Consider the following 14,437-nt stretch of genomic DNA (forward strand, 5'->3'; position numbering starts at 1 on the left):
GGTAAAACAGGGAGGAGAGGGAAGCTGACTAAACACACAGTCAGTAAACATTTCACTCCCTTATGGAAATGTGTCTGATCAGCTGCACAGGGCTGAGTCACGTTTCTTTTACAGTAAATAAACCAATAAATACTAAGCATAATATTTTATATATATATATTAATATTTTATATATAGTCTTATATCTAGTCTCATCTACTGTAATCCATCCAAATATAGTTTCACTTCATTACAAGAGCTGTCATGAGAGAAGTAGGCTAATAGCCTATTCATACAATAGACTACATTGTTTTGTATTATTCTGACATGATGTCTAGAAATAGCTTGCCATTGTAGGCCTACAAATACATGTGTAGTGGTGTAGGCTAATTTGTATTTCTCTCATTTGTTTTTCTTGTCTTTAAGCCCTTTGCGTCCAGTTGGCTTTTTTTAGGGTCGCTGTGCAGCTTCTTCCGATCAACAGCAGACGACTCTCTCCCTCCCCCCTCTCTGGGAAGCGAAGCCCCGCCTGTGACCAGGTTACGGGGCGGGGCCTGGCTGTGCGGAGCCGGGAGGCAGGCAGAGCGTCTTTCACCACAGCTGTGCTCCTCCGCTCTTTGTCAGTCTCTGCTTCTTTCCTGCGTTTTTCTATCCGGTAGAAGGATACAAAGAGACGGACAGACGGCATGAAATAGAGACAGAGCACGGGATCGGCGGGGGCAGCAGAGGGACACGAGAAATCTAACCGGACTACAGTTTAGTCCAGACACGGATACTATTATCCCCAGACTGGATACAGAGATCCGCCGATGTACGCACTGGGTTTTAACCTCCAAAGAGTGTCGAAACCAGAGGGAGAGGGACGGACTATTTCGCGCAGGTAGGGTTTTTCCCGTGTTGTGTCAGAGAAATGTAGAAAGGGTGTTCGTTTTTTCCTAAATGGGCTCTTGGACAGTGGCGCTGAAACATATCACCCTGCCTGTCGCCTACTGCAGTGCTTCAGTGTTTGTTTTTTTAAAAGCTTTTGAACTCAGCGGCCCGTACAGCTCCCGGGTCCGCTGAAGAATTGTGCGTTAGCGAGAGGAAAGCTGTAAAAGCGACTTGGTGAAATAAAGCTCTTGTGTGCCCCGTATGGGCTATCTTTTCGCTGCTCCGCCGCAGTGCCTTGTGTGTGTATGTGTGTCTCGACTGTAGCCTACGGTGTGTGTGAATTTGTGTGTGTCGACCGTAGCCTACGTGCAAACTTGCTCGAGCAACGATGTGTAAGCGGCACGTAGACGGCAAGGGCCGCGTATCGGACTCCCGTCATCAAAATATTTCGTCCCGAGAGAGAGAGAGAGGTTTTGTTACGTGATGATTTTATCGCTCCTGCTCGGAGACGCAGCTGTAATTGCAGGCATGACGTTAGTGAGAGACCAAAGACACAGAGTTAAAGCGAAATACACTCTCCATACACTCTCCATACACTCTTTTTAAATAAAAAAAAAATAATAATCTGAAACTGGTGACTCTGTGCTCAAGTTCCCTACAGCAGGATTAGGTCATATTTTTCCGCTTCAATTAGCCTACTGGCTGCGTGAACCCGTCTCCCCTTTCCAAACGAGAAGAACAATCTAACATTCATAGGCTGCATGGGTTCATAATAGGTTTGTGCCAGCTGATCGTTGCTGTGGCTGTTGCTGTGTAATTCCTGTTAATTACAAGGCTAGGCTACTAATTAGCCTATTCCTGCAGGGACATTATTATTTTTGTCGGAGGGGTTATACAGGTTTCGTTTCAGCAGTTAGCCTATATAGAGTGGGTTTTCCTTTCCGGGAAGGGAAAGATGAGTTTTCGTGGTTATTTTTTACAGCCCAAGCAAGCTATTAATCATCACTTTATGCGCCAGGATGACTTCACCTTGGAAACCAAGATTACAGGATTATAGGTGTTGTCTTTGATGACTAGCCTACCTATTTATTTCTCTCTTTCTCTTTCTCCCAGGACTGTCGGGATTTAGGAGGGGGATCATGGATAAAACTTTGCACATTCTCCAGAAATCCGTAGACGGTGTATCGACTCGGATCTCCCTGGATATGAGTTTAAATATGGACGATGGGGAAGATTTCACGGAACAGCAAATAGTCGGGCTCCCGGACAAAATACCTCTGGTGAAACCTTATTTCAAAAAGAAGCAGAGGAAATTGGACGCCAAATGCCTCCACCGCGCCCTGGAGGATCCCATACTGACCACTTTACTTAGCACGGATGCGCTGGTGTCCGGGGATGGGGTGTTTGTTCCCCGGAACCAGCCGGGCCGGACTCCGGGCAACCTGTGCGCAGCGGCCGTGGTCAAACAGAACTGTAGGGGGCAAGTGTGTCTCAAAAACCCGGGAGCTGCGGCCGACCCCACAGCTGGGACTGGAGTACCGGGGTTAATGACCCGGGACGGTGATGTGGAAATAGCCGATACTACTGCGGAGCTGGAGGAGACTGAGCGGCGAGGGGAGCGACCCAAAATCACGGACCCTACCCCCGACAGCCGCTGCTTTCAGCCGAAACCTGGCCTCAGGGCGGCCGGGAGCACAGTGACAATAACGCCCCCCGGCAGGGATATACCTCCCACAGTTGCACCCCAGGCTCTTCACCAGGGGGAGAGCATCAAAAGCAATGGCCTCTTAACCTCTGAGGCTCAAAACCTTCCAGTCAAAGCCTGCACTGGCGTCCAGGACCCCCTCCTCCTGCAGCCTGACAATGGGGTGCTATTTCAGGATAAAAGTGAAGAGGCCTCCCTGGACTTGGTTTTTGAGCTGCTCACCCAGCTCCAGTATCACACTCACCAGTCAGACTCAGTGGACATCTGTGTGGATTTCCTCCAAGGACAGTGTGTATATGGAAATGACTGTGCCCACCACCACACTGTCCTGCCCTATCACTGGCAGATCCACAGGACCAATAATCAGACGTGGCAGAGCATAGCAGACGACTCCCAGGAACAGCTGGAGAGACTGTACTGCAACCCTGACAATGAGCAAGTCAGGCTCAAGTTTCAGTAAGTATCCCTCTATAGTGGTTACTGCAACCTGCAGGCTATTTCATTCGATATTGTGTATATTGTAAGGCCTGTGGATAGAAACACGATCTCCTGTGGAGGGAAGCAGTAACAAAGTATTTCTGTATTTCTGTTTTGGATCTGTGGGCTACCTGTGGACAGAGGGTTAATTCACTTTCAATTAAATCACAACAGAAACAGAAATATCCCACAAGTGCATGAATTATGTTTTCAGTTCCTGAACGGAAAACATAGTTTGTGGGATATTTTTGTTAGTTCTGAACAACACATATATTATTTTTAATGAATCTCAATAAAGATGGATAGACATTTAATAACATTTAGCAGAACTATTTTAAACCAAAATACTCTTACCAGATCAATAGTTATAAAACCAGAAGAAGAAAGTATAGTAGTACATTTCACCCACACTAGTATATTGTAGTATCATAAGAACTGCTAAAAAGGCTACTGTGTGGTAAATTGATAAGTACATTGTTGCCATGCCTCAAGTACCTATGAATTAACACATTTCTTACACTTGTGACATGGCAACAATGGTGCAGTAAGCTGATAGGCTGCTTGTGAATGATAAGCACTTCTGGTTTGGCGTGTTGGAAACAGTAGAACTTGGCATGAGCTTCCTCTTTGGTTTCACCACCAGTGACAAACTGAAAACTTTAACTCTACAGCTGTTCTACAGCCTACACATGTGGCTTACTAACTGCAGCCAAGTGAATGTGCATGGATGGCTGTTATTTTCACAGTTAGATTGATCCCTAACCCTTACTGAATGGGGTTTATTAATGCATGTGTGAAAGTGTATATTTGTCATTTTATCTTGTGTGTGTGTGTTTTGGCCATTACGTGTCTAGTTAATGTGTACCTGACATGCATCTTTATTTGAACTATCATATCAGCAATCATGCCCTTGTGTAGTCACTTACTCCAGCTCCCGGCCCTGATATTGGTTATCTATTTCCTGTATTTTTTCCCCGCTCCTACTACTCACCCTGTGATTGGGTGAGGCCAGAGACTTTACAGCACTCATGACAGAAAGCTGTGAACTTCTATGACCCTCAGTTGCCTTGTGCGGTCACTGACACAGACGCACTTGGCAGCTTCTCTTCTTCCCTCGGTCATAGACATGCACACCACCGTGTATACTCACACACACACACACTGCTTGGCACGCAGACGCTCCCACGAATTGGCTGCACAGAGAAGCTCAGTGGCTTGCAGTGCTCACACGCACGCCTTTTAGCAGGCAGAGATAAACCACTCTTTCACTCTCTCACACACCCACATAGATACACATGCATGCAAGCACTTGGCAAGCCTCAGTGAGGTGACATAAAGGAGCATGCACCGCTTCCTACGTAACTGTACCGTATGCAGGTACATTCACACAGGAGCAATCACGCACAATGAGTACGTCTACATGGACGCTGTTCATGTTTTTCTAAACACAGGTTGTTTGTCTGTTTATTCTGTTTATATTCCAGTTTACTATATTAATGACTGAAGATGTCTCATCCACAGTAGCCCACATGACAAAGTCTGAGTCCCACTATCCCCTCTTATCCCATGATGTCATGTTACTATGTCCATGAAAATCTATACCAACCAATATATTGCCAGCAAGCTATTCTTTTTCTGGCGTTAGACATATTTTCTTTTGAACCGTTTAGGGCTGCGGCGATTGTTTTCCTTAATGAATAATCGGTCAAATATTTAGTCGATAAATAATTTGGTCTGAAGCGCTTTTCACAATCACAGTTTCTGAAAGAGAAATTTGACGTCTTCTAATGTCTGGTTTGTGTTTAATATCACATAAGTTAAAGAAAAGCCACAAATCATCAACAATTAAGACGTTGGGACTAGAGAACGTTTGGCATGTTTGTTTGAGAAATTACTTTGGATAAACCAAGTATCAAAAGGAATCAACTTACTTTTTCAGCCTGTTCTAGTAGCAATTACAGTTGCAGAAAGTGGACATTGTCAAGCAGTTGTCATACTTATCGGTTGATTAAGGTGTAAACCAGCCTTTACAGCAACTTAAGGTTTAAACTACTACATTTAACAATTTTATGTTCACTTCGAGTATGATCTTATAATGTAATCAGGAAACACTGTCTTTGTCACATCATTGTCTGAACTGGGTTAAAAGTGCAGTCTGTATAAACATAGTCTTTATGCCATTATACCCTCAAACTATCAGCCATGTCCACATCATCAGGTCTTTCATGATTAACTGAGCCCTTTGAGCAGCCATGTGTGTTTTGTCTTTGTTTATGTCTGTGTGGACACTACACACACACACACACACACACACACGCACACTACATCTACTTACTGCGCATGCACTTGCAGACACATACACACAGGTTTGCGTGTGCGCACAAAGATTTGTATGTTTGTTCAACTTGTTGACTCATGTTTTCAACTGAAACTATGCAAAGTGCATATTGCTCCACAAACAGGATATGCACCTGGTGGTGTCAACCCAAATTCTTCAGAGGCCCTTTGAGTCTGTTACACTCTCGCACAGTCAGCGAGGACCATCTGGCTCACTTGACTGAAACTACGCTAGAAAAGAGAAATGCCAGAATAATTTACCATATGTTTGTCATTAGGATGATAGCAATGATCATTTCCCTTTTTATATTGTGCAAAATGAATTTATTCTGTAATGTGCACTAAAAACTTTGTACAACACAATTTGTGTGTGTTTATGGTTTGGTTAGCACACAGCCTATTGGAGTTGTTTTGTTTTAATTTTCTATGTGATATTTTAAAAGTTGAGTCTCACTCTGAAATCTTCTCTAAGTAGTTTTGCAAGTCTCTTGACGCACATTATTACAAGCTAGATAATCACTGAATTTTGACTCCTTTTCACTTAATTATGCCATTCTAAGCACTGTCAACACATTTTAAATTTCACCTGGAGGGTCTGTAACTGTCAAATACATCCTCATCATGGCTATTCTTTATCATAACTCTCCCTGTTGGTGCTTCTGGAGTGCATTTCTACATTTCTACATTTCATTCAAGCACCCAAGGCATGAAACTTTCATGTTTTTTTTTTTTTAAGTCTTTCTAACCCGGAACCCTAAAACAGGTTTGACTGTTTTAGAATGGTAGATTGAAAACACAATCACAAAACATTTGGCATGACGTAAAACCTTTTCATTCCTGACACACATGACATTTCTGACAAATAACACTTCCATGTTTGTTTGTTTTTGTTTAGCCATTCATCCACAGTAAGTAAACACTGGTTAATTCGTAGTTGTGTAGGGTGTTGTTTAAAAAAAAAAAGTGTTATCCAATTCCAATCCAGTGTTTATTTACTAGGACTTAATATAGGTGGTTAATCTGCCTCTGGTGGCTGTGAATGTTTGTCTGGTGGATATGTAGACCCAGGGTAGACTCAGTATTGGTTTGGGGCTCTTAAAAGCTGATCAGGTGATGAGAGCCAAACAGGAAAGTCCATACGCTGTGTAGCGTTCAAACTGTTCAGTGCTCAATTCAGTCATCTACTCCAAGCTTTGTGTTGTACTGGGTGTGTGTGAGAGCTCTTTTGATACTGTTCTTTAGAGACACAATCCAGCCTGTTTGTTTTCCGCACGCAAGTAGACCCACACGATGAAGGCATCACCGTGGTTACCACAGCTAAATGATAACATTGTTAGTGATCTAAAGAGTAGCAGATGACTTAACAAGCTCTACTGTCGGTATGGCAACACAGGCATGATCTGCCATCTGCCATATGTGTGTGTTAGGAGGATGGAGTGGACAGACAAGAAAGCGATTGAGCGTTTTTGTGTGTCTGCATCTGATTATGTCCTGTCCGGTCTATTGTAGCGTATGTGTGTTCTGTGCTGAGCTGTTCCCATGTGTGTACGATCCATAGCACAGGTTAATCCCATCCATATGATAAGCAGGAATGGAAGTCGGGCTAATCCGCCTTAGTCATAAACCCAGCAGTAGGAATTCTCATAGTCATCGCTTCTAAAAGTTATACTGTGATAGTCTTCAGATGTACATTTGCTTGTTAACAGATTTATGCTGTAATGAAGTGTGTGTGTGTGTGTTTTGTTTTTTATTAAGTGATGTTTGTTATTTGCAGGAATAACCTATTGTTAAGCCAATTTCCTGTAATATCTTTGTAAGAGGGACTGGAGCACTGTCTGTCTGTGTGTGTGTGTGTGTGTGTGTGTGTGTTTTATTCCTCCATGGCCTATTTAAAGAGTATTATGTGATGTTTGTTATTTACAGGAATAACTTATTATTATGCCAATTTCCAGTAATATCTTTGTAAGTGGGACGTGTGTATGTGTATGTGTGTGTATGTCTTTTGTCGGCCAGGTGATAAAAGCCCTGCTTGTCACTAACTGACATAAAAAGTCACCGAGCACCCACCAAGGGCAGAGTGACCTGACACCATGGAGTGTGCAAGTGAGCTTATGTTTATATCGCGGGGGATTCCATGTTAGCTCATTGTGTCACTTATCAAAGAAAATCAAGAATGATTGTGTCTATAAGAGCTTTGTTTGCGTGTGGTGATTGTGCGTGTGTAAAAACAGGGTGTGTCAAGATAATCTGTGTGTGTGTGTGTGTGTGTGTGTGTGTGGCTGTAACGTGTCAGACAGCCCATGCCATGAATCAGGGCGAGGTCTGGGTCGCTCTGCCTCTTATTACTCAGAGTCTGCCTTCAACCCTCTGTCTTTCTTTCCCCACTCCACCTCTTCCTCATTTTTCCTAACTGGATCTGTTATCCTGTACTTTTTCTTGTCTCACCCCTCAATTAATCCTTTTCTCTAAAGATGTGAAAAATATTTGGAAATGTTGTCATTAAGTGGAAAGAGTTTTACAATTTCTAAGAGGGTTAAAGGACTGAGAGAGAACACCCTGAACTATGAGCTCAGTGATGTGCTGTAGAGGAGGACAGAGACACACTCTTAAACGGAACAATCCAGGACATGCAGGAAATGATGGTGAACATTTTTTCCTGTTCTCTTTGCGTTATTTCATGTTGTTCACAGCCCTAAGAGCAAAAAAAAAAAATCAAAAATCAAAGGAATTACATTTAAATAGATAACTGGAAAGTGAATAGCTCTAACATAAGGGAATAACACTAACCCATGACTGCGTGTGTGAGAGTGTGTGTGTGAGAGAGAGAGAGAGAGAGAGAGAGTGAGTGAGAACCCTTCGTCAGCAGATTTGGTTGACTGACTGACTTATCAAGGCGTGACTGGATGAAGTTTGTGCGTGTGTACATGAATCTGTCGAAAGAATGTGTGTGTGTGTTTGTACGCCAGTGAGTGAGCTCTCATGTTATTTCTTTTTTTTTCTAGCCTGTGACGTTCACAATAGCATGACTGATGCTGGTATGTGGGTCCTTGTGTGTGCAGCCGTGAGAAAATTTGTGTGTGCAGTGTGGGTGATGAACAGCCATTTTGACAGTGTAGTTTGTGCAGTTTCAACCCTCATGCTTTGTTTATGGGCCTTCTTCTTTCACTTTTAGCATACACACACACAACAAAACTAAAACATGCCGCTCTTTCAATTTGCATTTACAATTGACTTTGACGTGTGTAACTTTGCACAAACCTGGTCTTGAGAGTGTTGACCTTGCCAGAGTGGGTGTGCCTTGCGTCTCTTTCCAACTTTTGATTGGCCTCCACTCAGTAGAGGAATCTCAGTGCCCTTAATTTAACCGGCTGAATTTTTTCCCCGAACAGCACTGACTAGTCTGGAAGCAATGGAGGGGAACTTGTTTATTTTTTTTTTGTTAAAATCATTGACTGACCTGTGTGTGTGTGTGTGTGTGTGTGTGTGTGTGTGTGTGTGTGTGTGTGTGTGTGTGTGTGTGTGTGTGTGTGTGTGTGTGTGTGTGTGTGTGTGTGTGTGTGTGTGTGTGTGTGTGTGTGTGTGTGTGTGTGTGTGTGTGTGTGTGTGTGTGTGTGTGTGTGTGTGTGTGTGTGTGTGTGTGTGCTTGTAAATGAGACAATTAAGTTCACTTAAGTTACTCATAATTAAACCTGAAAATGTGCATCATAAGTCACTCTCGAGTACACAGACAGACACACACACACATATATATATATATATATATATATATATATACATACACACACACACAGAAGTTCTTGTCATCACAACACACCTTTGCAAGCAGAAAATGTTCTCTACTGAGAGACTTAGGCAGTTAAGAGAAAAGGCCATCCAGGTTTTTCAGACACACAGTACAGAAAAAAAAGCAGTGAAACAAGAAACGGCAGAAATGACAGATCAAATGGTGAAAAAATACCAATATGGGCAGAGGAGAACAAGCTGACCAGAGGTGAAGTAAAGGATGAACTGTTTTCAAACTTAATTTGTTTGTGCTACATTTTCAGTTTCTTACCTTCCCCATCCTTCTATATCCCTGTCTTTTCCTCTAGCACCTATTTCTGTCATCCTATCTGTTCCATTTCTCTGTTCTAGCTCTGTTTTTGGTATTCAAATTAGATTTTTGTTCACCTAAAACAGAAACATGACTTTTAGTCACTTATATGCTTGAACGCAGTTCAGAAAAAAATAACTCATGGACATCTGCATTATGCATCTGCCTTGTCTTTCTGGAAATCTGGTGATCTGATAATCAGTGACTCAATCCTCAGTTACTGTTTTGTTTCTGCATGTGCTTAGTGAATTAATTCTTATTTCACTTCCTCTTACAAAGATTCAGTCACAGTGTGACTTAGCTGAAACACTGAATGTAAATATAGTGTAATTAGTATTTGTATCAATTGATGTATGTTTGTGGGAAATGACTCAGCATCTGACCAAAACTGATGTCTGTTTGTGTGCTGTATGTGTGCCTGTAACCCCTGTGAAAATTAATTGCACTTATAGTAGACGAAAACTAGGACTTATATACAGTGTATCTATTAAAATATAAGATTTCAATTCTGCAGGCTGTTGAACAAATAACTCAGCAGGTCCACACACTCAGCTTCTCTGTGTTTTAGATGAAACATCTAATGAATGTAATTTATTTGCTTTATTTGGAACAAACCTTTGACATGACATCCAATTAGTTTTCCAGCAAAAATCAATGAGCTTATTAACACGGTCAGGCGGTCTGCATTGTTTCTTTGTTTCGCAAAGTTTGCATGTATCTCTGTTTGTGGTGTACATGCATATGTGTATGGCTGTGTGTAAGTGTGTGTGTCTGCTTCTCTGTCTGGCTGCTTTCCATGGCATAGCGTGCCAGTCTATGGTGCCCACATTTATGTGAGTGGTATGTCTGACCCAGAAAGGATTTGCCAGAGGCCCTATGGAGGACTAATGTAGAAAGATGGATGCATGCACACACACACACATACACGGGGGTTCGAGCCACGCTTGTTGAGACAAAGAGAGGTTGAGGGAGGTTGTATGCATATTATAAGATTATGCGTTTCCACAATTTATTAATTTATTTACGTCTTATGCTAATACTGTAGCATGTTACAAAACCATTTTCCATTTTCAAGACTGATGACTACTCAAACAGACAAATATCAGATTACAAAAATGAGAGGCAAAGCTATGGCAACTATGGAATAGGAATAGCTTGGCATTTTGGGAAATACGCTCATTTACTTTCCTGCCAAGAATTAGATGAGAAGAACAAAACTACTCACATGTATGTACACTAAATATGATATGAAGCTACAGCCAGCAGCAGGTTAGCTCTTAATACTTTACTTTACTTTACTTTACTTTACTTTTAAAGTAAAGATTAATATGTGAATCATTCCAGTGTAATTTAGATTTTCAGTGTGTGTAACTATAATGTTTTGTTCATGTACGTCTTGTCTCTTTCTATTCTTTGCATGTTTACATGTGACATGCAAGTCATGTAGTTGATGTTGTCATCCTGTGTAACTCCTACTGAATGAGCAATTAGAGGTTTGGTCGTCTTGCTCCACGGCAAGTTAAATTAAGGTTTCATGGAATTATAAGCTGTAACCATACAATAACAAGGTTACCGTGCCATAACTACATTTTAGCCGTCCGTTTTTTTCCGCTGGCTGCAGCAGATAGTTATTTTTTTCACAATGGTTTTAACTTTGTCTTTCAGGGGCCGCGTGTTTTCCCTAGACTTCGGGGCAATGCGTGTGTGTGACCTGGAATATGACCGTGTACGACGACTGACCACTCCTGCTAGCCCTTTACCCACGCCAACAACAAACTCAAACCCCACCCCCAGCTGTCAAACAGTGTGGAAGTACTACTGCAGAGACAACTTTGGCTGGAGGGAGTACTCTGAGGTAAGCCACTCAGTGCAATTATGTGTGTGTGTGTGTGTGTGTGTGTGTGTGTGTGTGTGTGTGTGTGTGTGTGTGTGTGTGGTGTGTGTGTGTGTGTGTGTGTGTGTGTGTGTGTGTGTGTGTGTGTGTGTGTGTGTGTGTGTGTGTGTGTGTGTGTGTGTGTGTGTGTGTGTGTGTGTGTGTGTGTGTGTGTGTGTGTGTGTGTGTTGGTGTGTGTACGCTCCATGAACATGAGGCCAGACGCATTAACTCTGCCCACGCCAGTCGATTGTCTAGCCACTGTGATGGGATCGATTTAGACAGATGCACACACATATACACACCTAAACGCCCCGTGTGACACAAATGTCCCCAGCTAATTTCAATTTATATCACCAGATGACTATTTTCTATCTGTGTGTAAGTGTGAGTTTGTGTCCTGTCGTTATCGGTTCAGCTTTTTGTTATCTACATTACACCATACTTCACTGACATTTCCCTCTCCAAACTCTTCCTTCCTCCTTCCACCGTTGAATGAAAATGCACAACAGTCAGCTGTATAAAAATGATCAACAATTGTAGTCTAATCTCTTCTTTGTCTTTGTCCTCCTTTCCTTCATTTCTTCTTCTTTTTCTTCCACCTCTTCTCTTCCGCAGCCGGTGGTGAAGCTCATAGAGGAGGCAAGTTTGAGGGGTCTTAAGGAAGTGCGATTCATTACGCTCCAGAACCAGTATATCCTCAACATCAGGGAGGGCTTCCAGCAGAATGCCATCTTTGGCTTCAGGCGTCAGATCAAGAAGCGGCCCATGTTCATGTCCTCTGTGATGCTTACACCCCACTTACAGTAAGTAAAGATTTTAAACACACTTTCAATATCCCTGATGCTCTTAAAATGGAAAGAAAGTCAGGACATATAGAGTCTGGATGTTGCTGATCCAGAGTTGGGTTTTGTTAGCCATGCTAGTGGTGCGGCTCTAGGGGTGGCAATGTTGGTTTGCGGGTCAACCCACTATCAGGCGACTATTGGATGGGTTGCAATGAGAGTTTGTAGAGACATTCATGTCACGCTTGGGGTGAATTGTAATAACCTTGGTGATTCTCTGACGTTTTGATTTAGGTCAATGTTTAAACTTGTTCAATACTGATTCAGATACCTGCGAAACTGATGACATTTCCGTCAGCTTCAGCTGTACATTGTGTTTTGTGCTTATTAGCAGATGTTAGCGTGTTAACACGCTAAACTAAGATGGTGAGAATGGCAAACATTGAACCTAATATACATCATGCTACCATTGTTAACATGCTGACATTAGGATGTGGACTCTTTTTCCTGTGTCTGCCAATCATTTTTAAAAATAAAGGATGAGCTGACGGAACAAGCTAATTTTGAAATATGCTTGGTGTTGATGATATCAAAGCTATTTGGTTGCAAAAAGTATTGCTTCTGAGCGGCCTTATAATCTCACTGAAGGATAACAAAACATTGTGATAATCATCAGGGTTTAAAGTACCTGTTAATTAATAGCAAGGCTTAGGAACAGTGTTAGGAACAGTCAGTCCTCAGTTAAATGTTAGAGGTCATTCCCTTGATTGATAGTCTGTCTTTGTCTCGCTGATCATTTAGCACTCAAACCTTAACCTTAGTTTAGTTGAGTTTAGTTTATAATGTTGTGGACATTCCCCCTTAATTCACTGTACAGTAAAGAAGCAGCTTTGGCTTCTACTGCTAATTTCCTGCTGTAGTACTCGACCAGCTGACAAAAGGCAACTTAAATACAATGTTTAACAAATGTTTTCTAATGTTAGAAAATATTTTGTATTTTGGACATGAAGCCACGTTGAGTACAAGAACAAAGTCCTTGATTTTACATGGTTCCTGGCAACACATGCGCACGCAAACACAAACACAAACACAAACACACACACACACACACACACACACAGTAAAGCTCTTCAGCATGTGATACACTGTCTCCCTGTGGCTCTTTATGTTCTGTGGGCATCCTGAGAACAGGCAGGCACACAGAGGTCGGTCCACAATGCTAATGTTGCACTTAGGGCTGAATACTTAAAAGCCTCTGAACACTGAGCTGAACTTGATACCCATATTAGCACTTCAGATTTTTGGCTCAAACAGAGTCACTGGTACACAGGAGCTGCCCTGTACAGAATGGAGTGGGCCTAAATCAGAGACGCAAAATTAGATAACAAGGCAAATGAGAACAAGTAACACAAGAGGTGAGTAGAGTGGGGAGAACAAAAAAAATAAAGAAAGAAAGAGTGAAAGGACATCCAGTAAGTGCCTACAATATTAAAGAAATATCCACTGATGTAATTTCAGTTGTACTCAAATCTTATTTGTCTCACAACTTTCTTCTGAAAGGAAATTCGCTGGTCTCCGGATTTTCATTTTTCAGCTGCCGTTTTCTCTTTATAGCAGTAAAGTGATCTGCCTCGCCGCACTTGCCTCAGTGATATTCCTGAAACAAGTGATACCAGATTGGGAACAAGTGGAGTCATCTCACCCCATTTGAAGAATAGTTCACTTCCCTTGCCAAGCAGGCTGCTGTAGCAGTGTTCTGCTAGTGTCCCGCACAGAGCAAACTCTAGTACGAGCTGTTCCTACAGGGCCTTGACAGTAAAGAGGAGACAAAATGGAGAGCAGGAAAGGGAGAACATTTGTTAGAGAAAGCTGGAGACAGGGAAGGAATGAAGGGAGAAAGAGACAGCAAGTGAGATAGCGAACACAGTAAGAGGAAGTGAGAGAGGTCTAAATGGTTTCCAGAGTGGGTGCACAGCACACTAGAGCTGTTGAGAGAAGGAGTGTGAACCATGACTGTGGGGAGGTGGAATTTGGATCAAGGGATTTGTTCCTGGAACTTTTTCATCCATTTGTTGTGATTAATTCCCTTTTTTTTCACGGGAATGAATGCAAGTCAACGCAGTGTTCTCACAAGTGGTCAAGACAAGTGTCTGTCTGTCTGTCTGCCTGTCTGTCTGCCTGTCTGTCTGTCTGTCTGTCTGTGTCAGGAACAATCTGTGCTAGGCTTAGAGGTTGAGGTCATTAGCTTGATTGGCACCCTCCCTTCCTCCCTCCCTCCCTCCCTCTCCTTCTGTCATCTCTCTCTCCTGATCATGTTA

General features: G+C 42.4%; 1 protein-coding gene across 1 annotated transcript in view; it reads left to right on the forward strand.

Annotated features, from left to right (window-relative positions):
* The first annotated feature begins 537 nt into the window (after window positions 1–537).
* The window catches only part of tiparp (TCDD-inducible poly(ADP-ribose) polymerase), a 20,430-nt gene continuing 6,530 nt past the window's right edge, over window positions 538–14,437 (forward strand). Inside the window, exons 1-4 of the mRNA XM_032509035.1 lie at window positions 538–859; window positions 1,963–3,010; window positions 11,127–11,316; window positions 11,953–12,140. Coding sequence (XP_032364926.1) covers window positions 1,989–3,010; window positions 11,127–11,316; window positions 11,953–12,140 — 1,400 coding nt within the window. The 5' untranslated portion in view covers window positions 538–859; window positions 1,963–1,988. The remainder of the gene's footprint in view (window positions 860–1,962; window positions 3,011–11,126; window positions 11,317–11,952; window positions 12,141–14,437) is intronic.

This window comes from Etheostoma spectabile, chromosome 3 (genome assembly GCF_008692095.1).
Source record: "Etheostoma spectabile isolate EspeVRDwgs_2016 chromosome 3, UIUC_Espe_1.0, whole genome shotgun sequence".
NCBI classification, from domain to species: Eukaryota; Metazoa; Chordata; class Actinopteri; order Perciformes; family Percidae; genus Etheostoma; species Etheostoma spectabile.